Raw genomic sequence first — 18,042 nt, 5'->3', positions numbered from 1 at the left:
GTGGGAGAGGAGGGTGAGATCCAGAGGTGGTGGAATGGAGTTCTGTCACGTTCCTGCTGTAAAACTTGCTGTGAAGGCCACATGACAAGGCTTGGCGGGTCGAATTCTGGATTGAATTTATACTGGCTGGTGATCTTGAAGCTTTCTTTCTTATCACACTCCAATCAGTGTGTGAGAGCAAAGTGGGAGCAAGTGGGAGTGCAGGTGTTGGTTACATGGTGTGATGTTTCTATTGGTCACAGCAATTTTTGTGATTGGCATTGTCCAATGAACAGCGCAGTCACACTACTTTGCTTGTGCATGCTATTGGTCATGTAAGAGAAAGAAAACAATTAAGCTCTAAAATAGCATCCCATCCTATAACATCCGCCTTCCATCCACTTATGTACAATAGGCAGACAGAAGGCAGTTAATATACACAAAAATCATAATGATGATGATTTAACAATATTACTGAATGTGTTTAATCTGGTCTACAGCATTATACATTGAATCAATGAATTACATTTACAGCATTCTTTTCCCCAGCATTGTTCCTCTTGTGTTCAGCTCAGGTTTCAATAGTAAAATGTAGAGTTTTGGAGAAAACATACACAATAATATTCCAGCACTGGAGGTCAATATGGCGAATATTTCCACAGCCACCATGTATTTCCCTCTGGTGCTCAGATAGGCCGGGATCATGGCAATCCAGACACTGCAGAACACCAGCATGCTGAAGGTGATGTACTTGGCTTCATTAAAACTGTCCGGTAATGTCCTCACCATGAAAGCCAGAACAAAACTCACAGCTGCCAGAAACCCCATATAACCCAACATAGAGTAGAACCCAATAACTGACCCTTCATTACACTGAATGATGATCTTCCCAGGATAGGAGTCCATGTCATACTCCTGAAATTGTGGAGAGATGCAAATCCAGAGAATGCAATTCATAACCTGAATGGATGAGCAGAATAACATGACTGTATTGGGAAGTTTGACTCCCACCCATTTTCTACAAGAGCTTCCAGGTCTGGTGGCTTTGAAAGCAACAAAGACCATGATGGTTTTGGCTAGGATAGAAGATACTGAGATGGTGAAGGGAACTCCAAAGGAGACTTGTTGCAGCATACAGGTAATATCCACAGGACGGCCAAGGAAGAGGAATACAGACAGGAAACTCAGTATGAGGGAGAGGAGCAGAATGAAGCTGAGGTTCCGGTTATTGGCTTTGACTATGGGAGTGCTCCGAAACCAAAAGAATAGTCCAAGTATAAGGAGAGATATTGTAGCAAATATGACTGAAGATACAGAAAAAAATAAAACTAGAATATCCTCCTCGTATGATAAATACTCATTGACCTTGTCAATACAAACATTTTTAGCTTTGTTAGGCCATTCATTTTCAGGACACTTCTTGCAGAGTTCACTGTCTGTAGAGTAAAATAAGTGAAAATAACATTAGGCACGGTACACCGACAATGCAACTATTTGATGATATTAAAAAAATTTCAGTCATTTCCTTAACCACTTGCTTACCGCCCTATGGCACTTTTACTGTTACAGGGTGGCAGCTGTGCGCCAAATCATGTGATTCTGCATTTGTGCCTGCAGGGGGTGCTAGTAGAAACTGATCTGTGGGTCCTGGGGACTCGATGTTCTCTGGAACCCGTTGATTGTTAGTAACACAGAGAACCGAGAAATGCTTATGTAAACAGGGCATACCTCAGTTCTCAAAGGAGGGAAGGGGTGGATTCTGTGTTCCTGCAAAGCAGAGACTAGAATCCATCTCTTCACCTAGAGAATGCAGCACACTGTGTACACATAAACACTGGCTAGGCACACAATTAACCCTTTGTTCGCCCTAGATGTTTATCCCCTTCCAAGCCAGTGTCATTAGTACAGTAATAGTGCTTATTTGTAGCACTGATCAATGTATTGGTGTCACCGGCTCCCACAAAGTCTCAAAAGTGTCAGTTAGTGTCCGATAGTCCACCGCAGTATCGCAGTCCCACTATAAGTTGCTGATCACCGCCATTACTAGTATAAAAAACAATTCCAAAAATGCATTCCATATTTTGTAGATGCTATAACGTTCACATAAACCAATCAATAAATGCTTATTGGGATTATTTATGAAAAACATGTAGCCAAATCAATTTTGGCCTAAATGTACGAGGAAATTCCATTTAAAATTTTTCTTTATTGGAAATATTTTTTAGCAGGAAATACTTTTTTTTTTTCAAAATTGTCGGTCTTCTCTTTTTTATAGCGCAAAAATAAATAAATAAATAAATAAATAAATGCAGTGGTGATAAAATACCACAAAAGAAATCTTTATTTGTTGGAAAAAAATGACCTATATTTTATTTGTGTACAGTGTCGCATGAGCGTGCAATTGTCAGTCAAAGTAACATAGTGCTGTTTCACAAAAAAAATGGCCTGGTCATGAAGGGGTAAACCTTCCAGAGGTTGTTAATTACTTTAACATTTTTTGGAGTTATGATGTAATATTAAATATGAATTAAAAGCCAAACAAAACAAATTGTTTGGAACAATAAATATGGTGAATATCTCAAGAAAACTTTATTCATGAACAAAGTGTGATGATGACCTACTGAAAATAAAAGCACCTTCAGCCTCAGTGGTGGCCATGACACAGTCTATCTGTAACCCTAACATATATGTAACAATGACATTCTCTTATTTTACCATTTTTGGTCTCTTCAGGGAAATCATTTTCCAGACCACTTTTAGGTAAGTGTAAAACTGTTGGAGGCTTTCTCAGGCAGACAGTTGGAGGAATCTCTTTCCTGTTGCTTGCTTGAGAAAGCCTCCAACACTCCCAGAAGGGTCAGAGATAGAAGAAAAGTGCAGCATTCTTTCCCCCCCAAAAAAGGCAGAAAGGCGCCATCAGTAATCATTAATTTCATAGAATGTAGGGAGATGTTCAGCCTGCAAAGTGTAAAGTGGTTACAGAATCACTTTAAGGGACTTTAAAAGTTTTCATTTTCTAATTCAATATCAGAGTTTCTATTTAAAGAAATATAAAGCTTACCGGATTGGTTTGATATTTCTCCTTCTGAACATGGAGCACAATTATAACAACATGGGTGATATCCTTCTCTTATGGATTTTCTGAACCCTGGAAGACATTCCTCGGAGCATCGACCCCTTGGGACCTAAGATAATATGAAAAGATATGAACTATTCAAGAGCAAAACTACAGACATAATAATGTAAGTAGGGATGGACAGACGGTTCGGAGGAACACCTGAATTTGCAGAGCGTTTGCCCCGCTGAACACCCTACAATGCACTGAGCGCTGCATAGTGCATTCTGTGCCCTGATTGGGCAAAGCTTTGCCCAATCAGGGTGCAATATAAGCTGGTTGTTAAGGATGTTTTGGATTGGAACCAGAACAGTCCGAGATTATATCTGTCCCTGGTCTATATTCAATATGATGTGTGCACACAGGAAAAATCGTACGCCGACACACTGTCAGAGATAAGATACTTCTGTTTTATTTGTTCCTCTTTTCAAGCTTATAAAGCATCAAGATATTCATTCCAGGAAATACTTGTATAGATCTGGTGTAGATGAAAAGTAGCAAAGAGCAGATAAGCTCATGATTGGATCTATCTATGTGACTATGATTTTCTTCCAGGATATGACCACCTCTGCCTTGGGTGTAGTCCTCTCTGGAGGCGCCATCTTGGTTTCCATATTACTTCCATGAAGGGAGGGGTGAGCTAGCAGCCATTTTGAGTAAGGTAGTAAACCGCAGCAGTAACATATATATATATATATATATATATATATATATATATATATACACATACATAAGGCATAAGGTATTCATCATAAGGGGAAATAGGCATTTCACTATACACCATTGATTACATCCATTACAAGGAGTGGAGCCGGGAAGCCAGCCGTGGCATCCTTAACCGGTTGCCGACTGCCGCACGACTATATACTGCGGCGGTCAGCCCCGGCCAGGCAGAGTGACAAACCGGTACGTCACTTGCCTGTCACTTCCTTGTGAGCCAATAGCTGGCGAGCGAGCGCCCGCCGCGGCTCGTTCACAGGGAAGTTAGTGCGTGTGACTGGCGGACCCGATGTCTGCCGGTCACTCGCCGATCGTCGGTACAGAGGGAGAAAGTCAGGCGGCTGATGTAAACAAGCCACCTGTCATTCTCCCCTGTGTAGAAACAGTGATCAGACGGTTCTACTATGTAGCATCATTGATCACTGTTCCTACACTAGTAGCCACAGCCAATCACAGTAGAAAGCACGCCCCTAGGGACACACTTAACCCCTCCCTCCCCAATAAAGTTAACCCCTTCCCTGCCAGTGTCATTTTGCAGTAACAGTGCATATGTATAGCACTGATTACTGCAGTAATGTCACTGGTAACCCCAAAAGTGTCAAAAATGTCAGTCAAGGGTCCGATCTGTCCGCCGCAATGTCGCAGTACCGCAAAAAAGTCGCAGATCGCCGCCATTACGCGTTAAAAAAAAACACCAAAAATGACAGAAATCTTTCCCTTAGTTAGTAAACGCAATAACTTTTGCGCAAACCAATCAAAATACGCTTATACCAAACATATGTAGCAGAAAACAAATTGGCCAAAAATGTTAAAAAATTTAGTTTTTTACATTTTTTGGGGGGGGAATTTCATATAAAAAAATTTAAAAAATATTTTTTATTTTTTCAAAATTTACGCTCTTTTTTTGTTTATAGCGCAAAAAGTAAAAATCGCACAGGTGATCAAATACCACCAAAAGAAAGCTCTGTTTGTGGGAAAAAAAGGACGTCAAATTCGTTTAGGTACAGCGTCGCACGACCGCGCAATTGTCCGTTAAAGTCACGCAGTAAAAAATCACAAAAAAACCCCTGGTCAGGAAGGGGGTAAAATCTTCCGGGGCTTAAGTGGTTAACAACTGAAGAGTCATCAACTGTCAATGGGATTCCCCGCTGACAGTTGAATAATAAAAAAAAGTGCAGATAAATAAATAAATTAAAAAAAAAAAACGCGTAGGGCCCCCCCCCCCCAGTCCGTGGTATGAATCTGGCGGGGAACCCGACACCAAAATGTAAAAAAAAAACTGTGTGGGTCCCCTTCAAAATCCCTGCCAGACAATTATAAGGGCATGCTGCCTGGCAGGTTAGGAAAGGGGGATGTAACATAAATCAAATAAAATACATATGTGAAAAAGTGCCTTAGTGCTTCTTAAATATAATATTCATAAATAATATATCTCAATGTGCATAATAAATACAATCTAATATAAATCTTACAATAAATATGATAGGTGGTAAATCTGTTAAACTAGAATGGATCTCTGTTAAACCAACTATATAAATACAATATATAGTGAGAAAAATAAATAAAGTTATAAGTCCGTGACCTTTTTAAAATAAAATAAAATTATGTGCTCCAAATAGGTGGTTACAAATATAAGGTGCTAAAGTGTCCTTTAAATAAATATATAAATATATAGTGATAAAACGAATCTTCTTATCCAAATATGGCATGCAGGTGCTTTTTCGTGCGGTGCCCACTAGGTGTCCTATGCGCTCACCTCAATGCTCTTTAAAGAGAGCCTTAAGTTATATGCCTCAGTATGCTGTGCCTTTCTCCTTATTGGCATATATGTACCATTCTGAATCCTCAATTATATTTCCTTTATACAGACAGCTCTACTCCAGGGGGTATATGCGGTCCTTTTTATCTCCAAGAAATCAAATTGGGCCAAACATGGTGAAGTACGTCTCATAAATTTTATTAAAAAAGATAAGAGTAACACTCACATTTCATTGCGTCTTGTTTCTCACATAACAAACATTCCTTTGCCGATACGTCACTTCCGGTTTGGCTATCCTACGCGTTACGCTGCGTTCCAACGCAGCTTCTTCCAGGGATGGACAGACGGTTCGGAGGAACACCTGAATTTGCAGAGCATTTGCCCCGCTGAACACCCTACAATGCACTGAGCGCTGCATAGTGCATTCTGTGACCTGATTGGGCAAAGCTTTGCCCAATCAGGGTGCAGTATAAGCTGGTTGTTAAGGATGTTTTGGATTGGAACCAAAACAGTCTGAGATTATATCTGTCCCTGGTCTAAATTCAATATGATGTGTGCACACAGGAAAAATCGTACGCCGACACACTGTCAGAGATAAGATACTTCTGTTTTATTTGTTCCTCTTTTCAAGCTTATAAAGCATCAAGATATTCATTCCAGGAAATACTTGTATAGATCTGGTGTAGATGAAAAGTAGCAAAGAGCATATAAGCTCATGATTGGATCTATCTATGTGACTATGATTTTCTTCCAGGATATGACCACCTCTGCCTTGGGTGTAGTCACCTCTGGAGGCGCCATCTTGGTTTCCATATTACTTCCATGAAGGGAGGGGTGAGCTAGCAGCCATTTTGAGTAAGGTAGTAAACCGCAGCAGTAACATATATATATATATATATATATATATATATATATATATATATATATATATATACACATACATAAGGCATAAGGTATTCATCATAAGGGGAAATAGGCATTTCACTATACACCATTGATTACATCCATTACAAGGAGTGGAGCCGGGAAGCCAGCCGTGGCATCCTTAACCGGTTGCCGACTGCCGCACGACTATATACTGCGGCGGTCAGCCCCGGCCAGGCAGAGTGACAAACCGGTACGTCACTTGCCTGTCACTTCCTTGTGAGCCAATAGCTGGCGAGCGAGCGCCCGCCGCGGCTCGTTCACAGGGAAGTTAGTGCGTGTGACTGGCGGACCCGATGTCTGCCGGTCACATGCCGATCGTCGGTACAGAGGGAGAAAGTCAGGCGGCTGATGTAAACAAGCCACCTGTCATTCTCCCCTGTGTAGAAACAGTGATCAGACGGTTCTACTATGTAGCATCGTTGATCACTGTTCCTACACTAGTAGCCACAGCCAATCACAGTAGAAAGCACGCCCCTAGGGACACACTTAACCCCTCCCTCCCCAATAAAGTTAACCCCTTCCCTGCCAGTGTCATTTTGCAGTAACAGTCCATATGTATAGCACTGATTACTGCAGTAATGTCACTGGTAACCCCAAAAGTGTCAAAAATGTCAGTCAAGGGTCCGATCTGTCCGCCGCAATGTCGCAGTACCGCAAAAAAGTCGCAGATCGCCGCCATTACGCGTTAAAAAAAAACACCAAAAATGACAGAAATCTTTCCCTTAGTTAGTAAACGCAATAACTTTTGCGCAAACCAATCAAAATACGCTTATACCAAACATATGTAGCAGAAAACAAATTGGCCAAAAATGTTAAAAAATTTAGTTTTTTACATTTTTTTGGGGGGGAATTTCATATAAAAAAATGTAAAAAATATACTGAATCTAATAAGCAATACAATACTGCCCCCTTTGGAGACTACTACTAAATGCAGTCTCGGAGTAAATCAGTAATTTCCAATATATATATATATATATATATATATATATATATATATATATATATATATATATATATATTGTATTATTAATATATTCTTATTAAAATGGCATTGCCAGGTTCAATCCCTGCCAAGATACATGATGGAGATATTAGATGGACATGTATATATTATGACAGTATGGACAGGTTTTTTTATGTTGTTTTTATGATTATTCTTAATTGGAGAAATTATTATATAATTCTAATATCCAATATACTGAATATGAGGTGTTGCCAATGACCTCACCAGTTAATGGATAAAATATCCCAACCAATGGGGATAAAGTTCCTCTTCTGGGTTTAGCTTAAGGTAATTTTACTGGTCTTTTGTTCAACACAATATAAAAAGGGAACCCCAGATGTGAGATATACACAGGCAAATTACGACAGCATTCATTACACTTGCAACACACATGCTACTCACATCCATACATATACTCATCTATACATACTCCATCTTGCTCCATCATTTATCTGAAACTTTGAAGAACGCCAAACGAAACTTTTCCCTAACTGGCCACCATTTTGGGAAGGCAGCCATCTTAAGGACTCTGGTAACGACCATTTTAAGCTAGCAGCCATCTTAAGTGTGGTAAATATACCTTGCTGTTTATTTGATTTTAATCAATATTGTTTATTTCCTTCCTTATATGTTTAATATTTTATATTTAAGGGTAATGAGATTACAATCCCAGCCGTATGAACCATATTTGATTTTTCTCTAAAAATCGATTTTTGTTTTTATACATTTCTATTAATATCAGATTTAGCGCAATATGAGCGCATTTGTCTCTTATTTTGCATAGCCTATTCTCACTTCAACTGCAGCGGAGTGACTGTTGGCTGCGCAATTCGCAGACAATTGTGGTCTGATTATATAGAACACTTATATATGGTTTCTACTCTACCTGGGGAAAATGTAATCTTGCTTTTAATTTTAATTTCATTATTGAGCTACATATCACATTGCATTCATCGTTTTAAGTTTGTATTTTTGTTACATATTGATTTGTGGAAATAAGTTGAGATTCTCCTACCTTACAGATCTTTACTTACTTACATGAATAGACACTGTTATATTCAGAGCAGTATAAATATTCTGACAAATATATAATATTGTGCTTCACTCCACCGCCACCAGAGATCAAAGCCTCTCACCTTAAGATTTGACCCAGAACACTGAGTCAAAAACAGCTTTTTTACCCCTCTGGGGTCATAGGCAGGTGTCACCAAATGGTAAGGAGGTCTCAGACGGATGCACAGGGACAAGGTAACAGCGATGGTGCCGCTTTCACACAGGGATCACCACATAAGTAAAGAAGCAAAAAGAAATCGAATGCTCTCTGTGCGGATAAGCTGGTAACAGCCATTTATTAAAATCAATATACTCACAAACAGCCACTTAGAGTCATGCTTGTAACAATGAGATTGCACAGCTGAGAGGATACACTGAGCAGCAGGGAAGGCTCTGCCCCCTATACGCGTTACGTAGAGGACCTCTACTGTTGAAGTCAGCACCCAATAGGCTTAGGCGTAACGCGTATAGGGGGCGGAGCCTTCCCTGCTGCTCGGTGTATCATCTCAGCTGTGCAATCTCATTGTTACAAGCATGACTCTAAGTGGCTGTTTGTGAGTATATTGATTTTAATAAATGGCTGTTACCAGCTTATCCGCACAGAGAGCATTCAATTTCTTTTTGCTTCTTTACTTATGTGGTGATCTCTATGTGCCCTGTGTGAAAGCGGCACCATCGCTGTTACCTTGTCCCTGTGCATCCGTCTGAGACCTCCTTACCATTTGGTGACATCTGCCTGTGAACCCATAGGGGTAAAAAAGTTGTTTTTGACTCAGTGTTCTGGGTCAAATCTTAAGGTGAAAGGCTTTGATCTCTGGTGGCAGTGGAGTGAAGCACAATATTATATATTAATCACTTCTGTGGTGGCCATTACTTTGAGGATTGGAATGCACCTATTTATGGACATTTAATTTCATGATTTTGAGTGTATGCACATATTGATTTATTGACACTTATTCATTTTTTTTATTTTTTGTGTGATATTGGGAAGCACTTATGATTTAAGGTCATTGAGTTTGCTTATTATTAACACACATTGTCATTATACATATATTTTTTTGACATATTCACTATTCATTTTTCTGGCGCAGCACCTGTTTGTTTTGAATTACTTATATTGTGGAAGTGAATAACACTATGTGGTGGTGGCTGCCGGATATTTAAAAAAAAAAAAAATGTTTTTTTCTATTTATTTTAAATAACTGCGCTGATAGCTTTTTTGCTAATTTTTTACACAGAAATATATTGCTTTAAATGTGTAGTAAAGCACAGAAATATATTGTATTGAACATGCACTAGCGCACAGAAATATACTGCGTTAAACGCGCAGTAACGCACTGAAATATATTGCGTTAAATATGCACTAACAAACAGAAATATACTTTGTTAAACATGCAGTAATGCACTGAAAAAAACTGTGTTAAATGTGCACTAATGCACTAAAATATACTGCATTAAACATGCACTAATGCACTAAAATATACTGCATTAAACGTGTACTAATGCACTGAACTATAGTTCATTAAACGGCAAGTAAAGCACTGAAATATACTGCATTAAATGTGCAGTAAAGCAAAGAAATATACTGAGTAGACATGCAGTAACGCACAGGAATATACTACATTAAACGACACATAATGCACAGAAGTATACTGTCTTAAACTTAATGTAACACACTGAAATATACTGCGTTAAACATGCCCTGACAAAAAAAACTGACACTAATGTAAAAATGAATAGTCACACTGACTGAACTATAACTAGATTCACACTAAACTGATATTCTACACTGACAATAGAATCAGAATAGCACACTATAGCACACTAACTCTCTAGTAGCACTGAACAGAGCCCTGTTCTATCTCTCTCCATGCCAATTTCACACTACAAATAGCCGCTGTTGAAAGAATACTTTTACAATGTGGGATGGGACTTAGAGCAGTGAGCCATGATTGGATAGAGTCATCATTTTTTTCTCCAATTATGGCTCTGATAGTACTCTGTGCCCTGATTGGGCAAAGCTTTCATTGCTTCGGCCAATCAGAGCTTCCAATGCACTGTGCGGCAGCGCAGTGCATTGTGGTAATTTGGCCATTCGGCAGGCGAAACAAATGGTTGAAAGCCCCCCGATAATTTGGGTGTTCGTTGAATGGACGAACAGCCAATGTTCGGCTCGAACTGATGCTCGGGCCAAATCGTTCGCCCATCCCTAATGTCTATGTCCCAGTCTGTGTGATGAGGAGGGGGGTAGCTAGTAGTAGTCAGTCACATTCAGCTGGACTTGTTCTGTAATGTAGAAGATGTCTTGTAGTTCGTCTATTCTTCAGTTATAATGAGTGATGGGAACATATCCCGACATTTATATCCACACAGCTATTGCTGACACCTTCATCTAATCACCATGGAATTAGTCAGGGAAGATGTTGGCCATACAAGAACAGGGTGGGGGGAGGGGGTTAGGTTTTGTCAGGAGATGGGCTTTAGGGTCAAAACTAATATTTCTTGTAAAAATTGTGAATCAGCTTCCCCAGTGTAACTCACCTTGTCTCCTTTCCATGATATTCGCTCTGATTGTAGTGTAAGTTGCTGACCCTCTGAAAGGGACCCATCAAAGTCGCCCACGTGAATCCGATAGATGATATTTTCACCATTAATTGTAATCCAATTTACAATTTCCAGTGGGCTGGGCAGTTCTCCTTTATCATTAAAAATCAGAACCCTGCCAATCCGGTCCTTGTACTGGACTTTCTCTACATAGCGGGACAGCTTAAAAAAGAAAATGATTATAGGCAACAAGCATATAGAACGTTTAATACTTTATTGATTATAGATAGTTTATCTAGTTATATCTCATTTAGAGAATGCCATCGGGATGTGATGACCTGTTTGCTGAGCACTTATAATCCGATACATTTTATTGGGACTATTAATAAGTAATTTGTTTTGTGAATGCGATCGTTCCAGAGATAAATCCATAATTTTCCACCTTTACAATACACTGGATCAGCCTCATCTTGAATATAAAGTTCAGTTTTGGTCACCAATCCTCAGGAAAGATCTCAATGAATTAAAAAAGAGTTCAGCAAATGGCAACAAAATTGAAAAGGAGGACACAGGATCTCAGCTATGACGACAAATAGAATAGAGTTATTCACTCCGGAGAAGAGGCACTTAAGAGAGGACATGATTACAATGTACAAATGTATTGAAGGTGACTTCAGTAACTGCGTCAAACTGTTTACTGTAAGGTCCCTGAAGAGGACACGTGGCCATGATTTGAGGCTAGAAGAAAGGAGGCTTAACCTTAGATTGTGGAAAGGGTTTTTTACTGTTAGAGCAGTAAAAATGTGTGACTCCCTTCCTTAGGAAGTGGTAAAAGCTGAGAGTGCCGATAACTAGTGATGTCACGAACCTAAAATTTGCCGTTCGCGAACGGCGAACGCGAACCTCCGCAAATGTTCCCGAACCGCCATAGACTTCAATAGGCAGGTGAATTTTAAAACCCACAGGGACTCTTTCTGGCCACAATAGTGATGGAAAAGTTGTTTCAAGGGGACTAACACCTGGACTGTGGCATGCCGGAGGGGGATCCATGGCAAAACTTCCATGGAAAATTACGTAGTTGACGCAGAGTCGGGTTTTAATCCATAAAGGGCATAAATCACCTAACATTCCTAAATTGTTTGTAATAACGTGCTTTAAAACATCCAGTGTGTGTATACGATCAGGTATGATGTTGTATCGATCAGGTAGTGTAAGGGTTACGCCCGCTTCACAGTGACAGACCAAACTCTGGCAGACCCAACTCCCCGTTTAAAGCACTGCAAACAACCGCAAACAGACCAGAACCGACCAAAATGGGACAGGAACTGGGCTTTAAGGGTTAGGGTTAGGGTTATGGCTTAGGGTTTAACATTAAGGTTAGGGTCAGACCTAGGGCTAGGGTTAGAGTTAGAATTAGGGTTAGGGTTAGGGCTAGGGTTAGGGTTATTTTTAGTGCTTAGGGTTAGAGGGTTAGGGTTAGAGGGTTAGAGGTAGGGTTAGAATTTAGGGTTAGGGATTTAGGGTTAGGGTTAGGGTTAGGGGGGTTAGGGTTAGATAGAGTTTGTTTTAAGGTTGGATAGGGTTTGGGGTTAGGGTTAGAGTTTAGGGTTTGGGTTAAAGGTTAGGGTTAAGGGTTAGTGTTAGGGTTATGGCTTAGGGTTAGCGTTAGGGTTAGGGTCAGGCCTAGAGCTAGGGTTAGAGTTAGGATTAGCATTAGGGTTAGGGCTATGGTTTCGGCTAGGGTTAGGGTTTTTTTTAGTGCTAGGTTTAGAGGGTTAGAGGGTTAGGGTTAGAATTAGGGCTAGGGTTATTGTTAGGGCTAGGGTTAGGGTTAGAGGGTTAGGGGGTTAGGGTTAGAGGGTTAGGGTTAAGGTTAGAAACTTAGGGTTAGAGCATTAGGATTAGGGATGATCGAACTTTTGAAAAGTTCGGTTCGGCCAGAACATCCGAACTTCCCGAAAGTTCGGCCCGGATTTCAGAACCCCATTGAAATCAATGGGACCCGAACTTCGGTAATAAAAAAACACCATTTTGAAGCCCTAAAACCCAATAAATGCCCCTAAAAAGTACCTAGGGTTCTGGGTCATACCCCAGGGTTCTATTAATAACACAAAAAAAAAGTTCTTAAAAAATTTCATTTTTGATAGAGAGACAATTATTGAAAAAATAAAAAAAAAAAAAAAGAAAAAAAAGAAAAAAATTCTTTGGATTTAGTATCTGGGGGGTCTAAAAAGTGTACCTGTGAAGTTTCAGCTCTGTAGCATGTCCAGGACCAGAAAAAAAAAGATCATATAGGTGTAAAAGGAGGGTCCCTCCATCCCTGCTCTACTGAAAAATGATCTTTTTTTCTGGTCCCCCCCCCCCCCCGACACTAAATCACACAACAAAAAAAAATTTAAGAAAAAAAAAATGTCTTTGGATTTAGTGTCTGGGGGGTCTAAAAAGTGTACCTGTGAAGTTTCAGCTCTGTAGCATGTCCAGAACCCTTAAAAAAATTTGCATTTTTCTTATAATTTTTATTAGAACAGGAATACGGCTTCTCTACGGCGTTTTTTCTTGCAGGCATTTATCGGGCATTTTTGGAGGCAGGCATGACGTTTTTGGATTAGTGTCTGGGGGGGTCTAAAAAGTGTACCTGTGAAGTTTCAGCTCTGTAGCATGTCCAGAACCAGAAAAAAATATCATTTTTCAGTAGAGCAGGGATGGTGGGACCCTCCTTTTACACCTATATGATCTTTTTTTCTGGTTCTGGACATGCTACAGAGCTAAAACTTCACAGGTACACTTTTTAGACCCCCCAGACACAAAATCACACAAAAGTTCTTAAAAATTGTCATATTTGATAGAGAGCCAATTATTGAGGAAAAAAAAAAATTTCTTTGGATTTAGTATCTGGGGGGTCTAAAAAGTGTACCTGTGAAGTTTCAGCTCTGTAGCATGTCCAAAACCAGAAAAAAAAGATCATTTGTCACTTAGAACACAGGTTGTTGGCTTCTCGCTTTTCACACATTGCCGGTTTAGTAGCAAGAGTTTTTTTGGGCATTTTTTGGGTTCTTTGAAGGCAGGCAAAACATCTGAACTTGTGTATAGTGGTATATATACCACTATACACAAGTTCAGATGTTTTGCCTGCCTCCAAAGAACCCCAAAAAATGCCCCAAAAAACGCTAGCGTCAAAAAAAAAAACGCCCAGGTGTGTTGTTGCAGGCATTTTTTGGGGGTTTTTGGAGGCAGGCAAAACATCTGAACTTGTGATAATTTCAAAAAAACTTTTAGATGTCTTCCTCAGAAAGCAGACTATATGGGGCTATGGGAACTTTTAGAGAGTAAAAATCACACATGCATACACACACATACATATACATATACACACACACACACACACGTTGAAATGGATGGACCTGTGTTGTTTTTAACCACTTGACCCCTAGAAAATATTACCCCATTAATGACAATGGTATTTTTTGCTATTTGGCATTGTGCTACTTTCGTTTCAATCGTTTTTATTGGTTTATCAAAAAGAAAACAACGTAACAAAAGAACATTTGAACAGTATTTGTTGCATAGAGACTTGTTAAGGTGTAAAGTTTGATTGGATACAGTTAAAAGTCTAATATAGGGATACAAATAAACAAACGATGAGAGGTGTGCGAGATGGAACAGGAGACTGATATGGAACCAGGTACGCCCCCCCTCTCTCAGACACTCCTGTGTCCAGAGACTAGCACGATGCCTGGTCCGAGGTTATCGCACAATTGGTGATAGATTAAGTATTATACAATGCGGAAGATATACATCTAATAAATTCTACAAGAAAACAACCAATTTTGAACTACTGGTAATTGAAAATAAGTTCAGTTAGAGATGCTCCCATCTGTGTGTCGATGGAGACACGAGTCTTTCTGAGTGTACATCTTGAATATTGTACACAACTATGATCTTGGTCAGAACAGGGTGCGTTTGCGTGATATGCGGCTGGGAATTTTAAACCTGAGTGTTGACTAATTCAGTTTCTGTTAGATATTTCTTGATTGTACCACTTGGTCCAAAGGGACCATTCTGCTTGGGTTGACCGGAGATGCCCTTTACTGGAAGCATACATGCATTCGTAGGAACCGTGTCATTTTTCAACATTAAACCTCATCTGCCATGTAGTTGCCCACCCCATTATTTTGTTCAGGTCCGCTTGTAAGGTTTCCACATCCTGCATGGAAGATATTGGCATGCTAAGTTTAGTACCATCCACAAATACTGAGATTGTAGTAGATATCCCCTCCTCTAGATCATTTATGAATAAATTAAACAGGATTGGTCCCAGGACAGAACCTTGGGGGACCCCACTTTCCACACCCGCCCAATCTGAGTACTCCCCATTTATCACCACCCTCTGGACTCTCCCCTGGAGCCAGTTCTCTATCCAGGTACTCACCTTATGGTCCATACCTACATTCCTTAGTTTGTATAGTAAGCGTTTGTGGGGAACGGTGTCAAAGGCCTTTTCAAAGTCCAGATACACCACATCCACAGGCTTATCTTTATCTAGGTGGCAGCTCACTTCATCATAGAAGGTTAATAGATTGGTTTGTCAAGAACGATTTTTCATGAATCCATGCTGATTACTATTAATAATACCGTTTTCATTACTAAAGTCTTGTATATAGTCTCTTAACATCCCCTCCAAAATCTTGCAGACTAATGATGTTAGGCTGACCGGCCTATAGTTACCCGGGATATATCTCGGGCCATTTTTAAATATTGGTACCACGTTGGCTTTTTTCCAATCAGCTGGCACCATACCCGTCTGTAGACTATCCCTAAAGATCAAGAATAATGGTCTGGCAATCACCTGTCTGAGCTCTTTAAGAACCATCGGGTGCACGCCATCCAGTCCCGGTGATTTATTTATGTTACAGTCTATCTTCTGTTAGCCATGGCGGTACTTCCTGAGGTGTATTATTTAGTTTAGCATTACAAGCTGGGTTAGTGTAGCCCCCCAATTCTTTTGTGAAGACTGAAGAGAAGAAATTATTTAACACTTTCGCCTTTTCTCTGTCCTCTGTGGCCAAATTTCCTTCGTCGTTTTTTATGGAGCCAATGTGTTCTGGCCTTGCTTTCTTACCATTTATATACTTAAAGAATTTCTTGGGGTTCTTTTTACTCTCTTCCGCTATATGTCTCTCGTGTTCTATTTTAGCCGCCTTGATTTCGCCTTTACATTTCTTATTGCACTCTTTGTAATTAGAGTTGAGCGAACACCTGGATGTCCATGTTTGGCGGGTTCGGCCGAACTTGAAAAAAAGTCCGGGTTCGTGAACCGGACTTAACCCGAACTTTGCCCCGATCCCAAACCCCATTGAAGTCAATGGAGACCCGAACTTTTGAGCACTAAAATGCCTCTAAAACAAACATTGAAAGGGCTAGAGGGCTGCAAATGGCAGCAAACTCATCTTAAGAGCATGGCAAGTGTTATGCAAACAAATGTGGATAAGGAAACAATTAAAAATAACAGAAAAAACAGAAAAATAAAAAATAATTATCTTGAATGATGTAGGAGGAGGACGAGGCCCATATAGAGTAGGAGGTTGAGGTAGGGGAGGATACGGCGGTGGATATGGCGATGTAGGTGGAAGCGGTGACGGCAGTAGAGGAGGAGGATGAGGTAGCCAACACTGGTTTTGGTTTTTAATTACATTTTTTTTTAATTCGGGTACAAGAGTAAGAAAGATCAAATCCAACAATGGCTGGGTATGGCCGGTATACATGTCTTTTCTGCACAAGGTATGGACAAGTCCTGTGGGATCCATGCCTGGTTCATTTTAATGAACGTGAGCTTGTCCACATTGTCTCTGGACAGGCGGCTGCGCTTGTCTGTTTTAACGCCCCCAGCCGTGCCAAATACACGTTCAGATAATACACTGGCTGCAGGGCAGGCCAGCACCTCCAAGTCATTAAGGGAAAGCTCAGGCCATGTGCCCAACTTGGAGACCCAGAAGTTGAAGGGGTCAGACCCATCATTCAGTACGTCTAGGTGTGTGCACACATACTGCTCCACCATTTTTGTCGTGAAATGCTGCCTCCTGCTAAGACGTTCCATATGAGCTGCTGGTACAGCTGCTTGTTGTGGCGTGCTGACAAAGCTTTTCCACATTTCAGCCATGCTAACCCTGCCTTCTGAGGTGGTGGCGGTGCCCTGGCAGCGTTGACGACCTCTTCCTCCTCCTCCCCTGCCTTGGCCTTGTGCTTTCACTGTGCCCCCGCTGTCAGGTGGGAATGCCACCAGCAGCGCGTCTACCAGCGTGCGCTTGTACTCTCACATCTACCGATAACGCTCCAGTGAGGGAATTAAGGACGGTACATTGTCCTTGTAACGGGGATCCAGCAGGGTGACCACCCAGTAATCAGCACAAGTTATTATGTGGGAAACTCGGCGGTCGTTGCGGAGACACTGCAGAATGTAATCGCTCATGTGTGCCAGGCTGCCCAGAGGCAACGAAAAGCTGTACACTGTGGGAGGTGTATCCTCTGTGTCCTCCGTATCCCCCCAGCCATGCACCAGTGATGGCCATGAGCTGGCCTGGGTGCCATCCTGCTGTGAACATGGTTCCATATTCTCCTCCATCTCGTCCTTCTCATCTTCATCATCCTCCAGAACTGTGCCCCTGCTGGACAATTGTGTCCCTGGCGTTTGTGGGTGCAGGAACCCACCCTCAGAGCCACTTGCGAATGACTGCCCTGAAAGCCTTGGAAATGTTACCTCTTTATCCTCCTCCTCCTCAGCATGTGCCACATCCTCTTCCATCATCAACCGAAGTGTTTTTTCAAGAAGGCATAGAAGTGGGATAGTTAAGCTGAGAACTGCATCATCGGCACTGGCCATGTTGGTGGAGTACTCGAAACAGCGAAACAAGGCACACAGGTTTCGCATGGAGGCCCAGTTATTGG

The 18,042-nt window shown here is 40.8% G+C and overlaps 1 protein-coding gene across 1 annotated transcript in view; it reads right to left on the bottom strand.

The window, feature by feature from the left end:
* Positions 1-507: 507 nt before the first annotated feature.
* Positions 508-18,042, bottom strand: part of LOC309551511 (vomeronasal type-2 receptor 26-like) — a gene marked incomplete at both ends in the record, with an annotated part of 32,007 nt that continues 14,472 nt past the window's right edge. Inside the window, 3 exons of the mRNA XM_082252124.1 lie at positions 508-1,415; positions 3,041-3,164; positions 11,098-11,322. Of these exons, the coding sequence (XP_082108250.1) occupies positions 508-1,415; positions 3,041-3,164; positions 11,098-11,322 (1,257 nt within the window). The remainder of the gene's footprint in view (positions 1,416-3,040; positions 3,165-11,097; positions 11,323-18,042) is intronic.

This window comes from Pelophylax lessonae, assembly GCF_965119305.1.
Source record: "Pelophylax lessonae genome assembly, chromosome: 1".
NCBI classification, from domain to species: Eukaryota; Metazoa; Chordata; class Amphibia; order Anura; family Ranidae; genus Pelophylax; species Pelophylax lessonae.
The sequence above is the reverse complement of the archived record's forward strand: the minus strand, read 5'-3'. Positions and strand labels throughout refer to the sequence as shown.